This window comes from Rhinatrema bivittatum, chromosome 9, assembly GCF_901001135.1.
Source record: "Rhinatrema bivittatum chromosome 9, aRhiBiv1.1, whole genome shotgun sequence".
NCBI lineage: Eukaryota > Metazoa > Chordata > Amphibia > Gymnophiona > Rhinatrematidae > Rhinatrema > Rhinatrema bivittatum.
Genome location: NC_042623.1, coordinates 107699565 through 107726360, shown reverse-complemented (window position 1 = coordinate 107726360; position 26796 = coordinate 107699565). Strand labels below are relative to the sequence as shown.

General features: G+C 44.6%; 1 protein-coding gene across 11 annotated transcripts in view; it reads right to left on the bottom strand.

The window, feature by feature from the left end:
* Window positions 1-26796, bottom strand: part of PPHLN1 (periphilin 1) — a 340184-nt gene that overhangs the window by 255320 nt on the left and 58068 nt on the right. For 9 of the 11 annotated variants that reach the window (XR_003858726.1, XM_029616785.1, XM_029616780.1 and 6 more), the window contains one exon: window positions 17147-17299. The exons of the other annotated variants lie outside the window; for them this stretch is intronic. Coding sequence is in view for 8 of the 9 variants with exons in the window: in XM_029616785.1 (XP_029472645.1) it covers window positions 17147-17299 (153 nt within the window). In the remaining variant the exon portion in view is untranslated. The remainder of the gene's footprint in view (window positions 1-17146; window positions 17300-26796) is intronic. 11 annotated transcript variants of the gene reach the window in all.

Below are 26796 nucleotides of genomic sequence, written 5' to 3'. Positions count from 1 at the left end.
TTGGACAACAGGTCTCAAGGAAATTTCAGTGGTGCGGGACAGAGACTCTCTGTTGTCCAAATGAAAAGAGAATCTATTGTTGTCATCTTGACTCCTGAAGAAGCAACTATCCTGTTGCGAAACACTGGCCACTGTCGGGTACAGATGGCGATAACATATATATTTTAATACCAACATTTTTTCTTACATCTCTGGCTGAAGCATTTTCGGATGCTCCTATGACAGCCTTCACAAACCGCAAATGATTAAAAGACTGGACGGCTTTGTTAAGTGCATAGCACGTTGTCAGGATTGCTGATGCGGTTTCTCCACATTTTCCATATAAATTGTAACTAAGGTGTCTAGCGTTGTTAAAAACCTTTTGGCGGACTCCTTTTGTTGATTTGCAGTTGCATCAAAAACATCAAGGCTTATTGGTTAAGGTAAGAAATCCCATGCCTGCTCTTAAGGATAGAAACTGCTGTTCTGTGCTGGTTACACCCATGCTCATCAGTTCCGCAGATCGTAAAAGTCAGGGCCCTCGTTAGCTGCTGTCTAAATATAATTCCCCTTTTTCCCCTGCCGTTGAAGCAGAGAGCAATGTTGGAGTTTCAACGATAATGGAATTTGAACCTTTTCCACTGGAAGTAAACAACAGAACTAGGGGTCATGAGATGAAACTCCGGGGGGGGGGGAGGGGGGGCAGATATGACTCAGAACTAATGTCAGGAAATATTTCTTCACAGAGAGGGAGGTGGAGGCCTGAAATTCCCTTCTGGAGGAGGTGATGAAGAAGAAAACAGTCAAAGGGAAATGGGATAAACATTATGGATTTCTAAAGGCTAGAGGACAAAAATGAGATAAGCGTGCAGGGCAGAAGCTTGCTGGTACAGTAGTTACTACCTTTAGCAGAAGGCATGGAGATTATTGCCCTTAACTAATATGCTTTGATGTTTTTAATGCAACTGCAATATTGCTCCCAGCTTAGACAGCAAGGGGATCAGAGGAATTTGATTCAGATGATCCTGACTTCCATGGTCTGGGATGCTGTTACGCGGACATAAGGGAAAAACACAGGATTCCTTCTATGGCCAAGTCCTAAAGGAAACTAAGAAAGCTTGCATGGGACTAACTTGCTGGTGCGGCATTTGCTACCCTTAACCAATAAGCCTTGATACTTTTTATGCAACTCCACATTGCTCTCTGCTTCAAAGGCAGGGGGAAAAGGGGAATTATATTTAGACAGCACCTAATGAGGGCCCTGACTTTTATGGTGTGAGGAAACCTTTTAGGTATCTGAAGATCTATATGATGATATCTCCCCTGCACCTCCTCTCTTCCAGGGTTACACATTCACATCCTTCAGCCTCTTCTTATAGGTCACCCGTTATAGACCCCACACCATTTTCGTCACCCTTCTCTGAACAGCCTCCATCCTGTTTCTATCCCTTTTAAGATACAGGCACCAAAACTGAACGATACTCCAGGTGAGGCCTCACCAAGGACCTGTACAAGATAATCACCATCTTCTTTTTCTTACTGGTTATTCCTCTCTCTATGCAGCTCAGCATTCTTTTCACTTTAGCTATCATCTTGTCACATTTCTTTGCCATCTTCAGATCCCCAGACACTATCAACCCAAGATCCCTCTCTTGGCCCGTGCACATGAGTCTTTCACCCCCCATCACATACAGCTCTTTTGGATTAACGCATCCCAGATGCATTACTCTGCACTTCGCATGTCCACTCTGTTGCAGATCATAGTACCATCCACAAACAGACATACTTTACCTTCTATCTCTTCCGCAATGTCGCTCACAAAGATATTGAACAGAACCAGTCCGAATACCGATCCCTGTGGCACTCCGCTTAACATGGCTCTCTCTTCAAAGTAGGCTCCATTTACTATTATGCGCTGTCTCCCATCGGTCAACCAGTTTGTAATCCATGCCACCACCTTGGAACTCACTCCCAAGTTTCTCATTCTATTCACAAGCCTCCTTTGCTGGACTGTATCAAAAACTATGCTGTAGTCTAAGTAGATCATATTGAGCACTCTTCCTCGATCCAATTCTACGATTACCCAATCAAAGAAATCAATCAGATTTGTCTGACAGGACCTTCCCCTAGAGAATTCATGTTGCCTTGGGTCCAGAAACCCACCAGATTGTAGATAGTTCCTTTTCCTTTCCTTCAGCAGCGTCTCCATTCATTTTTCCACCACCGATGTGTGGCTAATCAGCCTGTAGCTTCCAGCCTCCTCTCAGCTACCACTCTTGTGAAGCAGGACACCATCGCTCTTCTCTAATCCCATAGCAACACTCCCATTTTATAGGGATCTACTGAAAAGGTCCTTCAGCAGACCCGCCAGCTCTTCTATGAGCACCCTCAGTATCCTGGGATGTACCTCATTCGGCCCATTGCCTTGTCCACTTTTAATTTTCCTAGCTCTTCCCATACATTCAGTTTTGTCAACTCCATCCACAATCTTGTCTACCAGCAATGGTCCTTCTCCAGAGTCTTCTTTAGTAAACATTGACCTGAAGTATTTGTTTAATATTTCTGCCATTTCTTTGTTTCTCTCCGCACATTGTTCATTGTCACCTTTCAATTTCATTATACTACTATGGACCTGCCTTCTTTCTCTGGTAGATCTGAAAAATATTTTGTCACCTCACTTTACCTCTTTGGCAATCCTTTCTTCTGCTTGCCCTTTTGTTTTCCTGATTTCTTTCTTCATCTCCTCAGTTTCACCTGGCATTCTTCCTCTTTTTGGGATCCTTTATACTTCCTGAATGCTGTTTTTTGCCTTTATTTTTTCAGTCACTTCCTTTGAGAATCAGATCGTTTTTTTCCTCTTACTTTTGTTTACTTTTCTAACATATCAATTTGTTGCCTTTCTAATAGCTCCTTTCAGTTTGGCCCACTGTTGATCCACTTTACCCATTTTCTCCCAGGCTTCCAGTTCTTCCTCTAGGAATATTCCCATTTTGACAATGTCTGTATTTGTGAAATTCAAAACTCAGGTCTTTGTGTGTCATCTCTATATCCTATTTGTGATAGACTATACCGTCTGATGGTCACTGGTGCTCAGCTGGGCACAGACTCGGATATTTGAGACATTATCCCCATATGTGAGCCCTAGGTCAAGTGTCACTCCCTCCCTTGTGGGTTGCATTACCATTTATTTGAACAGAGCCCCTTGAAAAGCATCCACTATCTCTCTACATTTTGTGGATTTCGCAGATGGGGATGCGCCAATCCACCTCTGGCAGATTAAACCTCCAACTACAACACTTCGCCCTTCTTTCCCACTTTTTGGATGTCTGACCAGATCTCTGTCCAGATCTTCTGTTTGAGTCAGGGGCATGAAGACCACACTGATGCAAATGAAGCACCATCTTCTTTTTTCAGGACAGCCCATAATACTTCTTCCCTACCTCACGTCCCGTGCATTTCAGTTGCTTGGATATTGTTTCTGCCATAAAGAGCTGCTACTCCACCTTTTCTGAACTCTCTATTCTTCCTAAACAAGTTATAGCCAGAGATGGCCATACCCCAATCATAAAACTCAGTGAACTATGTCTCTATAATAGTAACGTTATCCAAATCTGTTTTCACCATTATAGCCTATAGGTCAGATTTTATTGCCCAGACTACAGGAATTTGTGCTCATAGCTTTCCAGCTTCTCTCAATGAACATTTTTTTCTGCCCTATTCAACTGATGTTTGTTAATTTCTTCACCACTTTCTTGGAGATGTTGGGAGTGACATTTCATTTTCCTTTTGCCACCCCCATCCTCTAATTTAAATGCCTTATGTTATATCATTCGAACTTTTCACTTAGGATCTTTTTTCCTGCCATAGACAGGTGTAAACAGAAAACAAGCAAAAGAGCCAAACAATCCCGTCAAAAAATCAGACGAGCAAAAAGGGGGAAGCAATTCTTAACTTTCATTCAGTTGCTCACTTTTAAATTTGTAAAAATTGTAAATAGTAGTTTTTTTTAAATAATTTAAAAATTTACGTATTTTATATATTTTTGTTTTTATAATTTTTAATTATTGTTTTATTTTGAGACGACTGTTTAATTAGAAAAATTCCATATACTTTATTGATGGTTTTTATAATATAAAAGTGAACTGCATCAGCAAGCCAGACGGTGTCTCTCCCAAGAGTATGAAGAGCGCCCAGTCTTCTCAATCACTTGCAGTCACTTTGGATGTATAATCACTCTGACAGTTTTTAAATAAATCAATCATAGGATTTTGTAAAGAGTTCGGTGCACGCCACTTGGCTGTTAAAGCTCCAATAATAGATGCAGACACATTCATGTAAAATAGACTGTGTAAGTGCCTTAAACACGGCTCATAGACAGATGTAAGCCATCTTTGACACAGAGCCTTTTACTGTTCCATTCATGGCCCCAACCCACAATATATTCAAAACTTTCTTCCTTACACCAGGTTTTGAGCCATGCATTGAAATTATTTATATGGCTTAGCCTATCATCCCCCTTTCCATGAACAGGTAACACTTCTGAAAAGGTATTACTCTTCACCATATGCCTAATCTGCTTGCCCAGGGTCTGGAAATCTCTGTGTGGCTTGCATGTTGTTTCTAGCAAGGTCATTTGTTCCAAGATGGATGATAAGGTCAATTTCAGAGTCCTTACTTTCTTCATTGATTGCATTGAGTATCTGATTAACATTTCTACCAGCTGAGGATCCTGGAAGGCATTTAACAATAGTGATCCTCTCAAGAAGGTTTCCCAAATTAGTGCCTCTGATGACTGAACCAGCACAAGGAGCTTCTTCTTATGATTTTGTTAGTCTTATGGAATTTCTGTGTGTATTGGGTTTTTTTCCCTTTCTGATCCCACAGTCTCCATTACTAGAGCTGCTTCATTTTCCAATACAGAGAATTAATTTTTACTTGTATCACATGAAAGAGTGGGTATCTCTGCATCACAGGTCTTATCCTACCAGAACCCACTGTAAAGCAGAGTTGCTTACCTGTAACAGGTGTTCTCCTAGGACAGTAGGATGTTAGTCCTCTCACATGGGTGACATCATCAGATGGAGCCTGGCACAGAAAACTAATGTCAAACTGGCACACAGAAGATGGCCACTATCCACGTGGGGCACCTCTTCAGTCTCATAACCTAGAATTACAAAAAAATAAAAAACCTAAGGAAATCCAACTCCACGGGGTGGCAGGTGGGTTTCGAGAGGACTAACATTCTGCTGTCCTAGGAGAAAACCTGTTATAGGTAAGCAACCTTTCTCCTAGGACAAACAGGATGGTAGTCCTCACACATGGGTGAATCCCTTGCTACAGGCTATTCCCGAACAACAAGCAAGACCAACAGGCATCTAACCAGATGCCAACAGACACAACAAAACAGGTGCTGTTGGTAACAGAGGGAGACAGCCTGAACCCGAAAAAAAAAAAAAAGAGTACTAGGCAGAAAGAGTTGGGTTTCACAGCTGAAAAAGATTCCGGAAGACAGACTAGCCAAAGTTGCTATCGCGTCGGCCATTCCTGTCCAGACCTTATGGAGAAAACTCCTCTTCGCAGCCTTGCAGATCTCGTCCACGGGGACCACTCTCAAGTGGGCTACCGAAGTCGCCATGGCTCTGACAGAATGAACCTTGACATGGCCCCCAAGCTGCAGTCCCACCTGAGAATAGCAGAAGGAAATGCAATCTGCCAGCCAGCAACCGCAATTCCCAATCTATTCCTGTCAAAAGAGATGAAGTGTTGCGTAGACTGCCTATGGCCTGCTGTTCGTGCCAAATAGAAGACTAAGGCTCTCTTGCAATCCAGACTGTGCAAAGTGTGTTTGCTCTTGCGCAAATGAGAGCTGGGAAAAAGGATAGGCAGAATGATTAACTGGTTAAGATGGAAATCCGTCACCACCTTAGGTAGGAACTTAGGGTCCTTGTGCAAAACCACCCTATCATGGAAGAATTTTGTATAGGGTAGATACATCACTAAGGCCTGAAGATCACTGAGTCTGCGCGCTGACGTGACTGTGACCAAAAAGATAACCTTCCAGGTCAGGTACTTGAGGTCACAAGAACGCAGCGACTCAAAAGGATCTTTCATGAGCTGAGCCAACACCACATTGAGGTCCCAGGAGATAGCAGGGGGCCTCAAAGGCGGCTTCAGCTGCAGAAAGAAACACATAAAACGGCCCACAATGGGTTGCCCAGAGATGGGCGAGCCATCCACACCCCAATGATAAGCACCGATCACACTCAGGTGTCCAAAAGGTGCAGGAGGTATTTCAACAGATTTGGTGCAGAGCAGGAGAACGGATCCAGGCTGCGGTGCTCACACCAGGCAGAAAACCTCTTCCACTTCAGGCTATAAGACTTCCTAGTGGAAGGTTTCCTGGAAGCCACCAGGACCTGAGGCATATCATCGAAGTGGTCAAGAGGCTGCAAGATTAACCTCTCAACATCCAGGCTGTCAGGGACAGGGCAGGACAGCATGATGAGGTCTGCGGAGGTCCCCAGACTGATCAGCTCTCAGATGGAGAGGTCCTGTAAGAGCAGAAACCAGACCAGCCATGGCCAGTGTGGAGCTATGAGGATCATAGTTCCCTTGTCCTGTTGAATTTTCAGGAAAGTCTTCAACACCAGCAGAAGCAGAAGGTACACATACAGAAGGCCCTTGCCCCAATGGCAGGCAAAGGCATCTGAGGCTGGTCTGCCGTCCACTCTGTACAGGGAGCAGGACTGATCCACCTTCCTGTTGCAGGTGGATACAAAAAGATCCATGTCCAGAGTTCCTCAGTGACAGAAGATCCAATCGCCACCTCATGTTTCAGCGACCACTCATGGGGTTGGAAGGCGCGTCTCAGCCTGTCCGCCACCACATTCTCCATCCTGGCCAGGTACATGGCGCGAAGCACCATACCCTGCGACAGAGCCCAAGGCCAGATCTGAATGGCTTCTTGGCACAGGAGGAATGACCCCATACCTCCCTGCTTGTTTATGTACCACATTGCCAGCTGGTTGGCGGTCTGGATCAGAATCACTTTGTGGACCAGCCGATCTCTGAACACCCAGAGCTCATACCGGATCGCACAAAGTTCCAGGAAGTTGATCTGGCAATGTGTCTCCTGGGTGGTCCACAAACCCTGGGGTGTGGAGCCCTTCGACATGGACGCATCCAAAGTTAATACAATTTGGACAGGGGGAACTTGAAAGGGCACTGCCTGTTCCAAGTTGGTCAGACTCTCCCAAGGAATTCCGGAGAGGTGGAGTAATATGGATGCGGGCGTGGAGGTCCTGGGCAGCCTGCTGCCACCGGGACTGCAAGGTCCACTGAGATCTGCGCATGTGTAAGTGAGCTAAGAGGGTGACATGGACGGACACAGCCATGTGCCCTAATAGTTGCAGCCTGAGATGCACCAAACTTAACCGGCTCTGATGGACCACACCTGCCAAAGTCGCCAACATGAGCGCATGATCTCGGGGAAGATACGCTCGAACCTGAGCAGTGTCCAATCTAGCACCGATGAAGTCCAGCTGAGGCAATGGATTGAGATGGGATAATAAACCCCAAGGACTCTAACACCCAAACGGTCAAGCGTAGTGAGTGCACCGCTCCTTCCTGGGAGGGGCTCTTGACAAGCCAATCATCCAGGTAGGGGAAGACATGTGTCCCAACCTGCAAAGGTACACACCCACCACAGCCCAGGCACTTGGTGAAGATGTGTGGGGCCGAGGCCAGGCCGAATGGCAACACTCTGTTCTGAAAATTTCGCTCATCCACCACAAACCGCAGGTGCTTCTTGTGCCCATGGAAGATCCAAGGTGGGTGTAGGCATTTTTGAGATTGAGGAAGCAAAGCCAATCCACCCCTTTGTAGGAGGGGAATCAGAGTGCCCAGAACCATCTTGAACTTTTCTTTTTAAAAACTTGTTCAAGGCTCTCAAGTCCAAGACGGGACAAAGTCCCCCTGTTCTCTTTGGAATCATGAAATAGAGTAGAACCCCTGCCCCTGCTGACTCAGCAGAATGGGCTCGTTAGCCCTGGCTTTTATGAGGGCAGCGAGTTCCAACAACAGTATTTCCTGATGTGAGGATAGACCCCCACGAGGGGCATGGGGGAGAGTCCGGAGGGACACCCAAAACATTCAGCTAGTACTCCCGGCACATAATAGATAAAACTCTATGGTCCGATGGTCCCAAAAGAACTGGTCGGCCCCCAACCGGAAGGTTCTGCTTTGAGGGTACTGGTAGTTGGCTTATGCCCCCTCGTAGCCAGTCAAAACCCCGTATCGGGGCCTGACTGAGGCGGCAGCTGGGATTTGGGGTCCACTGCTGCCTAGCACGCCCCTAGGTCCCACCTGCTAAGCTCGGATGTGAGAAGCGAGAGAATATTACCTTCTCTGGTGGTAAAAGGACCTTCTCGGGCCCTGACACAAGGATTTCCTGGCCGAGGATGGCGGGTCTGATGCACTGGCCAAAAGGTGCTGCAGGGTCTCATGATGATCCTTCAACTGAGCCACATCATCTCTCACTTTATCAACGAAAAGGTTTTTGCCAATACAGGGTAGGTCAGCGAGCCTTTCCTGCACTTTGGGGAAGACGTCTGAGGCCCTAAGCCATTCTGCGGGCACCCATTCCCATGGCTGCCACCGTCGCCGCCATCTCAAACACATCATAGGTGGAACGTACCTCATGCTTACCACATTCCAGACCTTGCTGGATGACCACCGCAAAGGCATCCTGCTGATGATAGGGCAGAGGCTCAGACAGTTCCTAGACTTGCTGCCAGAGATTGAGAATACTGTGTCATACAGCTGGTAGGAGGCGATCCAGGCAATCAGCATCATGCCCTGAAACACCTTCCTCCCCAATACATCCAGCGCTCTATGCCCCCGCCTTGGAGGGGCAGAGGCGTGGGTGCAAGACCACTTAGCCCTTTTAAGAGCTGACTCCAACATGACTGACTGGTGTGGGAGCTGACACTTCTCAAATCCCGTAGGCTGCTGGATCAAGTTCAGCACATTGACCTTCCTGTTGACCAGAGCAACTCCCTGAAGATCTTGTGAACAGGAACTGCCACCACCTCCTTAGGAACGTCTACAAACTGGAGAACTTCCAGTATCTTATGTCTGATGTCCTCCTCTGTCAAAAGCTGGAATGGAATAGCCTCATCCATAGCCCACACAAACTCAGCAAAAGTCAAGTCCTCAGGTGGAGACCAGCACCGCTCCTCAGGAGAAGAAGGATCCGAGATAAAGTCATCGGAGTCATCAGAGGAAGACTCAAGAGGTATCATCTCCCCACTGGTCATAAGAGGCATCATCATCATCACTAAGATCACCCGGGTGCGCCCATGGGGGAGGCCTTTCCAAGCCCAACAGCTTGGGCACTGAGGGCACCAATGGCATCAAGAGCCCCGAAGGACCTGGACTGTGGAACCGAAGGCCTCAACAGCCCCACCAGCCTTGAAGGCCCCTCCTCCTCAGAGGATCCCACTATAGGGATGGAGCTGGGAGGAGGAGTCACCAGTGGCCGCTGGGGCATCGACAGCACCCTGGCCACTAGAATCGGCTGCATCAGGACGCCAAGAAGAACGTCAAGATGCTCCAGGAGTGGTACCAACATAGACAGCTGAAGCTCTGGCACCGGTGGAGGCACTTGAGGAGCCAGCGGCTTGATGCCTTGCGGGGCTCGACCATCCGCCAACTGCACCCTACACTCAAGCTCCTCCTCGAAAGCTGTCGAGGACAGGACAGCCTGAGAAGGAGGAGACGTAACCCAGATTTCCCTCGGAACCCAAGGGGAACTGGTACCCAGCACCGAAATCAGTGGGGAATGCATTGGATCCCCAGCCTCGATGGAGGGTGATACCTCCTCGCTGCAGGGTCACTTTGGGGGCATCACAACAGATGCCTGTGCCAACCCGAGCCTGGTACCGTGTGAGGACAGAGATCAGTGGTGATGCTTCCAGGTCTTCTCACGGTGCTCGGCGGGTCTTTCCCCAGTGCCGAGGATAAAGGAGATGAACTGAAGTCCTCGAGTGAGAGGAGACAGACAGACAATGTCAGATCCCCGGCACCCCTCTTCATCGGAAGCCCCGGTGGAGGGGTGGACACAGAGGGATCAGTGTCCATCTTCTCCCCATGTCCTTTTGGCATCAATGCTCCCAACACTGGTGTTGACGGTTCAGACTTTTTGGATCTGAACTGCTTCTCCATTTTATCTAGGCAGGCATGCCAGATTTTGGGGGTCATCCTGTCACAAAAACAACATCCCCGGACGTCATGCGATGCAACCAAGCAAAGGATATTCACCTCGCGCCCAAAATTCCATTCTCACAAGGTCCTCCTGCAATTTATCACAATCCACTTGAGATTTAACTACTCTGCATAATTTTGTGTCACCTGCAAATTTGATCACCTCACTTATCATACTCCTTTCCAGATCATTTATAAATATATTAAAAAGCACTGGTCCAAGTACAGAACCCTGATGAACTCCACTAATTACCTTTTTCTACTGTGAAAACAAACCATTTAATCCTACAAACATTTCAAAGTGTAGTTTTCTGTTTGTATTAACATTCTGCTTTTCAGTTGACAGGAATCATTTGGAATCTTTTAGCTCAGATGATTCTTTACTTATAGGCACATGGACTACTTTTCTTATTATTGGAACCTCTCTGTTGGGATGCTCTAATTCTAATGCTTCATTAGTATCTTTCGAAGATACCTCCCTCTGAACAGGCCCTGCTGGGCGATTGTCGGCTTTCCCCTTTGTTCTAGTTTAAAAGCTGCTCTTTTTTAAAGGTTAGTGCCAACAGCCTGGTTCCACCCTGGTTATGGTGGAGCCCATCCCTTCGGAAGAGACTCCCCCTTCCCCAAAAGGTTCCCCAGTTCCTAACAAAACTGAATTCCTCTTCCTTGAACCATCTTTTCATCCACACAGTGAGACTCCAGAGTTCTGCCTGCCTCTGGGGACCTGCTCATGAAACAGGGAGTATTTCAGAGAATGCTACCCTGGAGGTTCAGAATTTCAGCTTTCTACTTAACAGCCTAAATTTGGCTTCCAGAACCTCCCTCCCACTACCTATGTCATTAGTGCCCACATGTACCATGACAGCCGGCTCCTCCACAGCAATGTCTAACATCCTATCTAGGTGTCGCGTAAAGTCTGCCACCTTTACATCATGCAGACATGTTACTAGGCGATCCTCACGCCTGCCAGCCACCCAGCTATCTATATTCCTAATAACTGAATCACCACCTATGATGGCTGGAGAAGAATCTAGCTTTCTCAGCTCATTTTAACACTAACTCCACCATCACTGACTGATGCAGTAGCTAAACTACTCCAAACCCTAGGGATTTTGTACTCTATTTCAGAACCAGTTTTCTGGCTACTGGGAGGCACGATGCTGGAGTCTCCCATATTCTCATTTCTAAACCCTACAGGATTGAGCAAACGGTGATTGCTGCATGTTCAGACTCAGTTTCCAGAATCCAGAAAAACCCAAAGAACTTGGAGCGTTGTTCCTTCTTCTTATGGAAATTGACTTCTTCCGCCTTATCTGTCTTGTCCAAGAATTGAGTACAAGAGGTCTTCTGGCTGCGAAGAATGCTCTCGAGAAATAGGTAGAGAGTCTGAGCGATTCCCCATAGACCCTTCCTCAGAACCAAGAGGTAAAGGACACAAACTCACAACCCCAATGATGATGAAGTCGATCAGAGCAGGATCTTCAGTATTCTTAAGAGGGGAATATTACCAAAGCATGCGCCAGATGAGAGTGTCCCATGCTCCCTTGGGCACAATATTAGGGGTTTGGGAACCTGTCTGCTACTGTACACCTTGAGTCCCTCTCCCTCATTCCTATTGGGGCCACCAGTGATACAAATAATTCTCTCTATTAACTCCTATATCTATGCAATACGAATAATTCAGGGGAAAACAAACAAGTGTTTTATCCACAGAATTAGACTTTTATTTGTCTGACTTTGCAGGATTAGCATTAAGAAGAAAATAAACAGAACATATCTTGAATATCCTGGCTACTGAACATTAGTTTACACTAAAGAAATATCTACAACATTAGTGGCTTTAAACATGCTATAAATCTTTGCTTGATTAAAATACTAATACAGATAACTAACTGGCTAGCCCCACCCAATTTTGGGAGATTCCCTTTTTACCTTTAGAGCAGTCTCTGGCTGGAGATCTCTGAGACCATTCATTTCATTTATTTTCATTTATTAAAATGTATTTATCGCTTAACACTTGAGGCCTAAGCGATGTACAAAATAAAACATTCACATAAAATAACAAATACAAAAAAATTAGAAACAATACATAATCAATAAAAAATGTGGACATTCACTAGATATACCACTTCGGGAGGCATAGTTCATTGAAAGCATATGAGGGACGCAAGAATTGCTGACTTATAGCACGAGAGGAGACACTGCAAATGCCCCTACCCAAAAACCTTTTTTAGCAAAAACCTTTTTAGAAAAAATCTGAACTTCTTTAAACAGTCACTCATTCTAAGCTCTATTGGTAGAGTATTCCAAAGAAAAGGCGCTGTTACAGTAAAAGTGGATTCTCTTGTCGTTGTGAGGCGAGTGGCACTAACTGAGAGCATATCAAGCAGCCCACACTATGAGGATGTTAACCATCTTGAGGGAAAGTGCTTGCTTCCATGGTCCTGGCACTGACTGGACTGAAGAGGTGTCTTTCAGCTCAGGGGTTATCTCCGGCTTCGTGTCAGGCAGTCAGGTATCAAGTAGAGCTTTCCTCTGTCCAGTCACTCCCAGCCCTCTACCTTCTTGATACAGGGAGGGCAGGATGGATCCTCCACGTCCTCAGGTCCTCCTTTTGTTCTTGTTAGTCCTTTCTTATAATAGTCAGCTGATGATTATGCATAAAGTTCATGCATAGTCATGCAGCAGCCGGATGGTGTCGTCTCTGCATTTCAGATCGCTGCCTTCCCCCTTTTCCCTGGGGGGTGACTCTGGAATGTATCCCATTCCATCTTGACCTGCGCTGTCTTGCCACATCAGCAATTTTCTTCCTTTTAGATGCTCCCCCTTCATCCACGATGGAGGGATCAGTGCCCCTCCCCAATGAACTATTCTTGGACAGACTCTCTTAGGGATTACACTGTTTTTCTCCTCTTTGCACTGGTTGTCCAGAGGCTGCTTACTTTTTTTTTTTTTTTTATTTAAGAGCTTAAATCAAGAGCTGATCCGATAACAGAGTAGCATTGTTTAGGCATGTCAAAGTTCTCATCTTGTTTCTTTCTGCTGAGAAAGGGTGTCTTTTGTTGAAAAAGACATGACAGTATCCATCTTTTACAGTCTGGGTCCCACCGAGGCCGAGATTCATATTTTGTTGCCTCCAATGGTAAAACATCGGGTATCTCCCAACACCCTCCTCCAACTAGCTAGATTTCGCCACAGAGAGGAATGGTGGGGACTGCATCTAGGCACTGGGACTACTAATGGGAACTCTTAAGTTATGAAGGCGAGAGGGACTCTCTCTTAAGGGAACAACTTCAGTGATACTAACTGTGCCAGTAGCTTCAATGCATGGCATCAACATGCCTCACAGTGCTTACAGACCATTGTTTAGGTCTCGACAACCTACTGGAATGAGGAGGATGGGTCCAGAGTACTGGTGAAGAATTGTTGGAGGGTCTCATGGCGGACCCGAAGTTGGGCCACAGCATTCCTCACTCTATCTCGGAAGATATTCTCTCCAGTACACGGCACGTCAGAGAGTCATTCCTGAACCTCTGGTCAGAGATCCAAGGCCTGCAGCCATGCCATTTTGCGGGCGACTATTCTCACTGCAGAGACTCTCAATGCCATTTCAAGAACATCGAAGGTCACACGGACCTCGTGTTTTCCACACACCAGACCCTTCTGCACGAGCGACATGAGGATGTCTTGCTGCTGTTGAGGCAGTTGCTCAGCCACCTCCTGCACCTGCTTCCAGATGTCCAGAGAGTACTGGCTCATGTAGAGCTCTTAGGTAGCGATGTGGGCAATAAGCATGGCGCCTTAGACCACCTTCCTCCCAAGAGCATCCAGCGCTCTGCGGTTCTTCCTCAGGGGCGCAGATGAATGGATCAGAGAGTGCTTGGCCCTCTTGAGCGGACTTGACCACCACCAACTGGTGAATCAGCTGTTGCTTATCGAATCCGGCAGCTTTCTGGACGAGGTAGACACCGTCCGCTTTCTTGTTAAAAGGAGACACTGTGAGAGGGTGTTCCCTTATCCACTGCAGCAACTCCTTAAAGATCACATGTACTGGGACCACCACGATCTCCTTAGGAAGCTCCACAAACTGGAAGATCTCAATCATTTTGTGCCTGGCATCCTCTTCTGTCAAAAGTTGAAATGGGACAGCCTCCGCCATCACCCTCACAAACCCTGCAAAGGTGAAGTCCTCAGGGTACTTCCTTCGTTCATCTGGAGGAGAAGGGTCTGATGGGAGACCATCAGAGTCCTTGGTGGACTCCATTGGATCATCCCCCCAGGGGTCATAGGCACCCACATCCTCACTGTATGCTATAGGGGATGGGGCCCTAGGTGCTCGGCCTTCGTCCAGAGATGTAGGCACTGGTAGAACTGGATGGGCAGGGCTACAGGCCGTTGCTTCTCTGCAGGCCTCTGTGGAGCTTCCTCCTTGGAGGAACCAGCAACAATCATTGGTAGGGGGAGGACTCGATGCCCCGGGAACCGGCACCAATTGTGTTAGTAATGCACCAATGAGCAGATGGAGCTTCTCTAGAAGTGATACGAGGACGGGCGGCACCGGGTCCGGTGCTGTCAGTGCCACAGGACCAAAACCCAGCAGTGCCCGCTCCACCGCCAGCTGGATTCGGCGCTCCAGATCCTCCTCAAAAGTTTGCGATGCCATCCCAACTGGGAGGAAGGAGGGGTGGCCATATCTTCTTCAGACCCGTAAGGGGGATCAGCGACTGGCATCAGGACCTGTGGAGATCATAGAGGACCCCGGGCACCTATAGAGGATGGGCTCTCCTCGCCACAGGGTCGCTTCAGGGGCATCCTTGTGCCCAGAACCTTGCATTGACGGAGACTGGTGCCAATCCTTTTTAAGCTTCCCTTGATGCTTGGCCCAATCTTTCCCCAGTGCCAAAGTTGAAGACAATGAACCCAGCATCCTTACCCCAGAGGAAATAGACAGTGGTAGGTCTCTGGTGCCCCATCTGCCAATGGCATCGACAGAACAGATGGTCCCACTGATGTCGATGGTGTAGTGTCCATCAGTGTGGCTGCAAGGTTCCTCGATGCCTATGCCGATGGCTCAGTCTTCCTCAACCCGAACAGCTGATCCATCTGGTCGAGTCAAAGCTGTCGTCCCTTCAGGGTCATCTGGGCGCATCAGCAGCAACCCCGGTCATCATGCGATGCCCCCAGGCAGAGGATACACACCTAATGAGGATCAGTGATAGATATGGTCCTTGGGCACAAGAGGCATCAGCGAAAAACCAGACGTGGCCATGACAAGGCAAAACAAAAGGGTCATAAAGTCGAAAGTGATGATGGCAGGCGTCGATGGCTGGCCGGCACTAAGGACCACCACCACCACGGGGGGAAATCGACCACGAAAGGAAACTTACCCAAAACGCCGAAAACCCTGGCTAGAAACTCTACTGGAAGGCACTGAGAGGGACCCGGTGACGGAATCAAAGGGGAAAAAACGCAAAAACGTAAACAAAAATGTTTTCCACAAGGCTAAAACAGCCACAGTGAACTCAATCACACCATAAGATTTACAGCTCTGTGGAAAGGAAGAGACTGAAAGTTTTCGACATCAGGGCTCCATCAGATGATGTCACTACCATCCTGCTTGTCCTCAGAGAATAATTATTTATTATTTTAAATATTTATTTCCCACACTTATCCACAGCTGAAGGCGGGGTACATCAGAACAGACATAAGAAGGTATAATATAAACTCAAAATGTGAAACAAGCAACACCTGAAAACAAACATACCTGATTAAACAACACATGCTCAAACTTTGGCAGTAGAATCAGTTTAAAGAAAGCAATACCTTAATACCTTAATACTCAAGATCAAAGCCTACCTGAACAAAAATGCCTTTAACTGCTTTTTAAATGTTTGTGTGCATGTCATAGGACTTAAGCTTTCTGGGCAAAGTGTTCCAAAAGATAGGGCCAGCTACAAAGAATGCATGATCTCTGACTGACTAGTCGTGCAGATGGCACTTCATGCAGGTTGACTAAACAGATCTTAATGCTTGTGTTGGATTATAAATCTGTAATATGGTGCAAATCCTGAAAGACACATTGTACCTGTTTGTGAATTAGCATTGCAACCTTGTATTTAATTCTCCAAAATATGGATAACTAGGGATGCAATCAAAGGACAGGATTAATATGCTCCCTAAGACTAGTATTAGTCACAACTAATGTGGCAATGTGCTGTACCATCTGTAAAGCCCTGAGGTTATACACTGGTATCCCAATATATATGGAGTTACAATAATCGAAGGATGTGAGGACTAGTACTTGAAAGACTATCCAAATATCCTCAGGGTTCAGAGGTTTAAGCCTGTGCAGCTTACGTAGTTTAAAAAAAAATGTCACCTTTATTACCACCTTGACTTGCGCATGCAGGGACATATCAGATTCTAGCAAGACATACGAACATAAGAACATAAGAAATTGCCATGCTGGGTCAGACCAAGGGTCCATCAAGCCCAGCATCCTGTTTCCAACAGAGGCCAAACCAGGCCAAAAGAACCTGGCAATTACCCAAACACTAAGAAGATCCCATGTTACTGATGCAATTAATAGCAGTGGCTATTCCCTAAGTTAATTTGATTAATATGACATTTCCTATTCCGGGCTTCATTACTTCCCCCACCAAGAGTCAGTTTCCCATACATAGGACTGCAATACCCTCCCATCCCACTCCAAGAGTCAGTGACCATTCACAGGGCAGCATTACCTTCTCTCCCAAATTCATTACTTGAGTGGCAATGGAAATGCTGCAATCAATTTGGAAGGTGAGTCACTTAATGGCATAGACATGAAAAGTTATCCAAATTACCATTAACCCTAATACTAAACAAGAAATTCATGATTCTAGGAACAACAAAAGGCACATACCCCTCTGAATGGTGGGCCACTCCTCCGGTCATGCTCAAAACAGTGGCTCTCCTCATACTCTCTGTAATCTTCATATCTATGGTGGTCTCCTTCCTCAGGTCTCTCTAGAGGAATCCTCTTAGATGGAAAATGCACTATTCTGTGATATTCTGCCTAAATGAAACAGAAAAAAAAACCCTTTAAAAAAAAAAAATACCTCACAAATGTCATACTATGGTTTACAAAAGGGAACAGGCTAATATTTTCTAGCCTCTTTACCAGAAGGGCCTATTTTAAGAAACCAAACAGCAACATCAATGAAACTGATCCAGAGAATCATGTCATCTCAATTATATTTCATCACACAAGGCCTGCAGGGTTGAAATAAAATGAAATGAAAAAGCTTCCTCAAGTCTACATTATAGAATACTAGCGAAAAGTGCCCATTGTTGCTTGGTTTCTCTGGACTATAACAGTGTGTATATCTGGGGGAGCCTGTGTGTATGTGTTTGTGTGCATGTATGGGAACCTGTGTGTGGCTGTGCCTGTTTCAGGGCTTTGCAGACATATATTGCCATTGCACTGTGCACCTTCCACTGTTCAGGGCGCCACCTAGTGGCCACAGACACAAGCCTTTTATATATAGGTAGATTTTGACAACTCCATAAGGGAAGAAAGGATGGCATGCTTGATTATGCTGCTGTGCTCACAAAACACCTGTTACAAGTAAACGACTTTCCTTCCTGCAAGGTAAAGTAGTTTAAATCATCCATATAAGTGGGAATCTCTTGCTAAGGGTTGCCTTTCAACAAAAAAGGGGATAACAATCACCAAGCCACAGAGAACTTTTTTTGTTAGATAAAAACCATATAGCTTTTTTTTTTTTTTTTTGAAAGACAACCTTCAATAAATATAATGAGCCTTGGGGGGGTGAATGTGGAACCTATGCCTTAAGAACCCAGAAGGACCAACTAACCAAACTTGTGATCACATCGGGAGTCAACAATTACACAGTAATGGCATTGAAATGTGTAGACTGAACATGTCTCAGCCCTGCAAAACATCAATGAAGAATCATCATAAAAGGGCCAGTGATGCTTGACATGCCCTTCTAAAAATCAGATCTGCCTGAGCATAACAGAAGGAAATACAATCTGCTATACAAATAGAGATTCTGCATTTAGCAACAAAATGATACCAGAACTATTTGGGTCAAAGAAACCATAGTAACTTAGTAAATGATGGCAGAAAAAGACCCAAGTGGTCCATCCAGTCTGTCCAGCAAGCTTTTCTCTTTTTAAGGTAGTAATTGCAACTCCATGCAGGTCATCCCAATTAACACAGGTCACCCCATTTCTTCATTTCCTTCCTTTAGCCACAAGGGATCCCCTATGTTTATCCTACGTTCTTTTGAATTTCATTAACTTTTACTACCTCTTCCAGGAGAGCATGCCATACAACCGCCACTCTTTCCATGAAGACACTGTTTCTGAGCCTACTTCCTTGGAGTTTCATATTATGACCCTTAGTTCTACAACTTGTTTTCCACCGGAAAAAAAGTCTGATGTTTGAGCATCATTAATACCTTTAAGGTATTTAAAAGTTTGTATCATATCTCCCCGGCTCTCCTTTCCTCTAGGGTATACATAGTCAGGTCCTTCATGTGTGGGCCCATTAAATGGCCAGAGCTCACGTCTGGCCCTGCCTTGCTTCATTGCTGGCAGGGAAATCAATTTGAATGTGGCCGGTCACCCCTCCCCTCCTTCCTCTCTCCAGTGGTGGCAGCAAGCCAAGAGGCGACATCCCTTAGGAGGAGGGAGACTGTTATATCCTGATGATGCCAGAGGGCCTTTAAATACCAAGTCCCCAAGGTGCCCTCCCCTCTTTGATCAGGTCAGCATTTAGATTGTCTGTGTGCCTTGCTTGTGGTCTGGGACTGTCCACATGGTGCCTTTGTAGTGCTCTCCTATAGCGGGTGAATCCATGTCTTTCCTGCAGAGGCTGAAGGTCCTGGTTGATACGGGGGAGGGGACCAGCAATGAATGAGCATAGCAGACAAAGCATAGCATACTGAGCAATCGAAACAGAATCAGACATCTGACCTTGTGCCTGGCCAGCTGTGTGTGCCTTCCAAACAAAAACAATTATTGTTGCGGCCAGTAGGTGACTTTCTGTCTCTATGCAGCCCAGCATTCTTCTGGCTTTAACTATAGCTTTGTCATAATGCTTCGCCATCTTCAGATCGCTAGAAACTACCTGTCTTGGTCCATGCACAAGTCTTTCCCCCCAATCACATACAACTCTTTTTTGGATTACCACACCCCAGCAGCATGACTCTGCACTTCTTGGCACTGAATCCCAGCTACCACAAAAACAATACAAGCTAACTTGTACATGGCTGCGTTCGAAGAGAAATGGCTACCAGAGTGTCCTTTTAAAAGCCACATGTTTCTATGGAAGCGTTACATAGACAACGTTTTCATGATTTGGCATGGTCCAGAGGAGATCCTGCAAAACTTTATGACCTGGTTAAATCAGAGCAATTCACGTCTTCCATTTTCTTTCAATTATAGTCATGATAGCATACCCTTTTTGGATATAAATATTTCTCTTGGTGATGAAGGGTGTGCATTTTCCATCTTCCGCAAAACATCTGACCGTAACCAAAATACCTACGTGATAAGTTACCGGTTGGCCACTTCCTGCGTCTTCAATGTCTATGTTCGATACTGGAGGAATTCCTAGTTAAAGCTGAATAAATGAAATTACAGTTTTTGCAGAGGGATATCCATTGAGGATTATCATGAAAGCTTTCAAAAGGGTCAGGTGGGCCAACAGAGACCTCTTACTAATGAGAGCAACCCCACACACAGAACCAAAGATCTTGTGTATTTTACCCTACACTTCCTACATATGGTGGTTGAAGGCTAGCATTAAAAAGCACTAGCATGTATTACAGGTAATCCCATCTTTCAAGAGTTGCCGATTTTCGCTTTCAAAAGAGCAAGGAACCTGAGAGATATGATGGTCCATTCTAACTTGGCAGACCCCAGGAAGTTGGATGATAATCCAGCACACTATGGCCATGAGAAATGCGGCAAATGCAATATATGCCTTTTTATACATCAAGGTCGATCACTTCAGTTAGAAGGATGTCGCAGGTTTTATTTTCATCAGCGGCTGATGTGAATTTCAGAAAGTATCATCTATGCTGTATGGTATCCCTGCATTTGGTATACATCGGGAAGACCACACGGACATTTAAAGTTCGCATCCAAGAACACCTGAGTTGTATTAGAACTTTTAAGGAGGGGTCGTCTTTAGTTGAGCACTAGTTCACAGCAGCACACAGAGCGGAGGATCTGAGAGCAGCAGCCCTTATACACCTCCCACACTCGATTAGAGGGGGAGATCACAATCTGAAAATTCTCCAGCTGGAACAGCATTTTATTTTCAATTGGGACACAGTGGTACCTAAAGGACTGAATAAAGACATTGATTAATCAGTGTTCTATTAGAATACAGCATATAGTTACATCGTGATAGAGGAGGAATGCTGATATGTTCGGATTAAGACACAATAGCAGAAGCGGACATCGTTACTATTGCATTTCTATAGCTGTAATAACTAAGGGAACCTGTCAATTGAATAGCAGAGATTAGTTAGAGAAAGAACCCGACCTAGTTGAAGACTGCAGCACACCCGGGTCAGTCGGCTGAGGAAGCAACAATCATCAAACTTGGATGCGGTAGAAAACCTAGATAACCGAGACATGGCATTCAGATGTGACAGGGGACTAGATTGAGCCGCGTTCCCGCACATACCAAGACTGGATACATTATGGCAGAAACCATTAAAGAGGCAGGTCTTCTCCTGTGGAAGGGGGTGATTGGTCCCAATCTCATTTAAAAATGCAGCAAGGCATTATGGACGACATCCGACATGTTCCAAGCGGCAAGAGAAACTGGCAATGCAGCGAAGTAAGTTTTTAACTTTTGAGACTAAACTCTGGATTCAGTAATGTTAACAAATTCTATTTTGTTTGGTTCTTTAGCAGCTAGCTCTCCAGCCCCTGCAGCAGCCGCACTGGCTTCGAAACACTGGCAGTGTCGGGTGGGCGTGTAGCTTCACTCAAGAAAGAAGTCTGTCAACCTTTGAGCCTTTGTGCCGTCGGGCAAAAATAAGATAAGTTCAATACGAGTAGAGCAAACTAAAGGAGAGTTGACACTGACAGTATCCATGGGGCATTGAGGGTTTTATAATATATAGAATGAAAAAATATATCGTACTGAAATTAAAAGAAACACAAGAGCTCATTTTAAAAGGGTTTCATAGTATAGTTTGCAAAGATTTTCAATAAAGTAAAAACAGCACCTGGCCCTATGGGATTAAACCATTCAGTGGTTTAAACCCCAGGTGAGGGGAGTGGACATCAGAGTTTTGTCAAGCACATAGAGCATCCCCTTTGGTTTGTATTATATTGAATCCCAGCTGCCATATCTTTGATTACTGTTCAAGCTTTCTTAAATCACATTTCATTCCCTCTACTCCTTCTGGCATGTCCACTCTGTTGCGGATCTTAGTATCATCCCAGACCATCTGTGGAAGGTTGTACTCTAACCACCATAAACATCTTGCGGGGATCTAAAGCCCCTACTGTCTGGGCTGAGTATTGTAGGGGCTACAACCAAATGCATGGATTCTTGATTCAGCATGACTGAGTGTCTGGGCCCATCCCGAACAACTTAATTGTCAAGTATATTGTCTTGTCAAAGACATGGGTCTGTCCAGGAGTTCAGTGATCAAACAGTTTACTGGGTTTGCCTTCTTCGCAAAAGCACGAGTTTGAGGCGACCCCACAAAAAGGTTTCTTGGTAAAAATGATGATGGGTTTGGCCAGAAAAGCAGGGCCTACAAAGAACTTAAGACGCCCCATATCACATGACTAAATCTAGCCAAAGGTTGTACAGAGATGACATTTTTCCTTCTACATACTAGTGATTGGTGCCAATTGCACTTGACTAGGTGAATCCGAAAAACTGGTTTTGGAGGCCATACTCTGAAAGATGTAGAAAATATTTTGGCAGTTTTTGTTTAGAACAGAAGAAATCTAGAGCCTTGGTTTCTTACCAAATGGAAACCCACCTTCCATTCAAATCCATAAAATTTCCTGGTGGATTCTTTCATACAATGCCAGGATGACCCGAGATACCACATCAGAAAATCCACAGTAATTTTCTCTCAACATCCAGGGCTAGAGACTTATGCTGGAATAAAGTAATATTCTTTGGTTCTGCCACACCACTGCCCAATACAAGTCAGAGTGTCTCTGAGCTGTCCAGTGACACAGATGTATGCCTTTTGTTACTGAGACTTTTTCTAGAACCCTGTAACCTGACCAATGAGTGTCACCATGACTCACTCTGCATCCCTCCAGGGGCTATGAATGCTGTCTTTGCAGCATCCCCAATATCAAATGACCCAGGGTGCAAAAGAACTGATCTGGGAAACAAACCCAGGACCCTCTACATGGTAGCACACATTGCTCACCGAGTGCTGCCACTGAGCTATTGGGCCAGCCCAGACATGAAGTGCTGAATTCATGTAACTTATTCTCAGTATGTCCTTAGCTGACTCTGCAATACCCCTCTTACCACAGACATTAATTTATTGAACCTGCTGGTGAGAAGATAGGCCTTCAACCAAACAAGGTTTAGCAAAGGCTTGATGAACAACTGAAGTTATGGGATTTTGTGTAATCTATGATGAATCCTAGTCACTTCAGCACCCGTAAATGTAGTACAGAGATTTGCTCATATTAGTCAAACATTTGCTCCTCACCAATCAATTGCCCAAGTAGGAAAATGCACAAACTCTGTGTCTGCACAGAAATACTGCAATGACTGCCAGACGTTTCACAAAAACCCACGTTGCAGGACAAAGGCAATATGTGGTAGTGGAGATGATTTCCTATCACTATTGGGCTGTCTCTATGTGAGTAAAAGTATTCTTTACGTTCAGAGTCCCCTTGCCAAAAGCAGCGCACCTTGCTACCACAGAAGAGAGAAAGCCTTCTCTGTGGCTAGACTTCTTTTGTGGAACTCATTGCCAGAAGCACTCCACACAATTGCTTGCCCTAAAGCTTTTACGAAAGCACTGAAGACCCATCTGTTTTGCCAAGCATTTGAGATCATGGATGCTTGAATGATAAAAGAATCACCGCAGCAGCATGCCATTGTTTTATATGTTTGATATCTGCATTTTGTATCTTTCAGATTCATTATGTACATAACCTTCTGTAATCTGCTTCGGACACTACTTTTGAATGAAGCTAAATTTCAACTTTGTTAAATAAATAAACAGATAAATAGATAAATAAAATAAGAAAGTATAACCAGTCTATTTTGTTTGCAAGGGGAATAACAGTACCTAGGAAATTTATCTTGAGCTTTGCCTTTAAAAGAAACGTAATCAGGCCAGCCAGGTGGCTCAGTGTTGTTATATGGAAGGTTCTTGGTTCAATTCTTGATTTAGCTGAAGATGCTGTGGAGGATATATGTTAACAACCACCAAGAAGAAGGGAATCATGCCATTGCTTGAAAGTGTTACTTGGTGGCCTGTTTAAGGGCCCATGATTATAGGACTCTAGAAGGAACCCTGGTGCATGGGTTCAGCCAAACTAATGTCACTGCAATATCTATAAAACAAAACAATCTGTTCCTTTTAATGCAAGTTATAACCATCTGTTGTGGCCATCACAATAGGCACTCCCAGTATCAATATACCTTCTTTGCCTTCTCTTTAAATCATAGGCCAATGTTCAAGTTCTTTTTAATTTGTTTATGCAAATTGAAAGTCACAGTCTGTTTTGACATGACAAAATAAGTGACAATATGCATAAAAAAATACTTGAACATTGGCTTATGATTAAACAGAAAGCAAAGAAGGTATATCGATACCGGGAGTACCTATTATGATGGCAACAATAGATGGTTATAACTTTCATTAGAAGGAACAGATTGTTTTGTGCTGTATCCATCCAGTTGTTGTGGTACTGCAATATCTATACCAGATGCATTTAGGGGAATCATGGGGGATATAAAAGAAAAGAAAAGCTTGTGGGAAGTTGTGAACGAAGATTTATGGTACCAGGATCCAAGCCACAATTCTGACTGAGATGGAGGCCCAAAAGGAAAAGAAGCACAACTATGGATCAGCCTTATCCACCTTCACGCATTACATTCAGGCACTTAATACTTGGATATCATCTAATAAATATATTCTTAATTTGAAAAAGATAAGTCTACTGATTAGTCAAGTATCTTATCCAAGTGTGTTAGGCAATGTTCTGCTACCTCTCCTTCATGAACTTTAGAACCTTGGTGTAATCTTTGATACTCTCAATGGTGCCAATGCAATATTTGTGCGCAGAAAAAGGGCGCTCAGTGTTAAGCGTCCATTTTCCTATCACTTGCCAGCCACCTCTCCTGGGCGTGTGATGCAATATTTAAATTAAGGGTCATGCTAAAAAGGAGGCTGTAGGGAAACCGTGCATCCCTAGTGCCTCCTAGGAATCGGAAGCACAGGAGAGGTGGCTGATAGTGCGAGTTGGGAAAATGGACACTCAATCTACAAGCATCCGTTTTCTCCAACTATCGGCATATATGCACAAGATACATGGCCTGGACTGTGTATCTTGGGTGTCCAGATTTTTTTTTTTTACCTAAATCTGCTTTCTTTGGTTCCTCCTACTTAGTATCGTGACAATACTATTAGAAGGAATCACTGAAAAAAAAGAAAAATCCTGTTTTCTATGTGTCCTTGAGTGTGACATACTTTATGCCAGCCCTAGGCTGGCTTAAATGTGCCATGTTGCAATGGGCATATTGGCCAAGCAGGGATTAGCTAATAACCTCATCTACATGGAATTTGTATGTGATGAGCGCCATTAGCTACTCTGTGATTTGGACGCATGTTTTGGATACGCTAATCCCGCACTGCCTCGGGGGTTATGGAGGCGCATCCAAAATGTGCGTCCAATCGTGTATTAAGCCATATGCTAGCCACTGTGCATAGTATTGCATCAGCCCCAATGAAAGCTCAGATTACAGCTGAGGTGAAACCGCCTTTAAAAAATTATGAGGCCGATATTCAGCGCCACTTAGCCAGATAAGTTACAACTAATCAAGTTAAGTGGCGCCTATTAAATATTCAGCCGTGATCAGCACTGATCCAGCTAAGTGATGGGAGGAGAAGGAGCGTAACAGGGAGGCGTTCAGCTAGCCAGATAACTTATCCAGCTAACGCCAGTCTCCCAGTAGACCTGTCCTAAAGTTAGCCAGGTAAACATAGCCAACTGATTTTATGATAGCTGGATATATTCAGCTGAATGGCCGCACCACTGAATATGTAGGCTAAATTAGCTGGATAAGTTTATCCGGCTAACTTGCCGAGCTATGATATAATTCATAACTCTGGTTCATAATTTTGGCTTATTCAGCCATTCCCAGAATCCTCAGAGGGCTGATTCATACTGACAACTGCTGAAATATAGTGACTTTCTGACTATCACAGATTCAAAGGATGTAGAAGAGTTGGGAAACGTGTGGCTCTGCAAAGCCTATAATTAAAGGCCAGGAAGGCATCAATGACAATATTTGCACCACAATACAGGGAAGCTTGGTTCGCATGAAGCCAGGATGCAAGCTTTTGTCTTGCAGAGGCCTATCTCAACGACAGGAGCCAGGTGAAAAGATTCTTTTAAAGTTACAGTTTTAATTAAAGTCCTGGTGCCAGCAAACGGAATTCAGGCCTATTTCCTATTCAGAACCCAGACTTGATATCTGTTTACACAACACAGCGGATCAAGAGAAGATCAGCAGAAACAAAGGCCATCAAAGCTATGTTGATAAAGGAACTTTTATGGTGGGAGGATGGACAGGTGAAGAATTCTCAGTTGGGGGGAGTGATCCTCACAAGCATTTCCTATACATGATAGATTGTCATGACAACAGCATAATGTATCTTTGTAAATGTATCTTTTCAAGCCCACAACGAGTTATTCAGATCTATTATTTTCTTCCTTTTTTCAATCAGAAATTTACACATGCTGACTTCAATGTAAAAACTTGTTTACTTAGTTTTTGTTCAATGTAAAACTTCTTTTTTATTCTGTTCTATGTAAACCGCTATTTGTAGCGATAGTTACTGTTCTTTGTGAACCGGGGTGATATGTATATTATACAGGAACCTCCGGTATATAAATTATTTAAATAAATAAATAAATAAATAAATAAATAAATAAATAAATGAGTCTTTGGGCAGTCACGCCATTCTGGAAGTTTTGGCAATACCGTATGTTTTAACTATAAAAGTCAGGGCATGTCCTATATTCATTGAGATGCTGTTTATTTAGAAAGGGCACTCCACATACAGCATCTCCCAGGAACACTTTTAAAAAAAAGCCAAATAAAACTGACTTTATACTATATACTGATTCTAAGTGTTCTTGTGTGCCTGGCCCTGAGTACAGAAATTATGTACAGCTACAAAGCAGTTAAATATGGATCTTTGCATCTTCGGCATAGAGATAAGCCTCTATTGTATCCCCATAACTTTTCTTCCATTTTTTCCAGTCTCTTTTATTGCAATTCTAATTTACCTTGGTCTT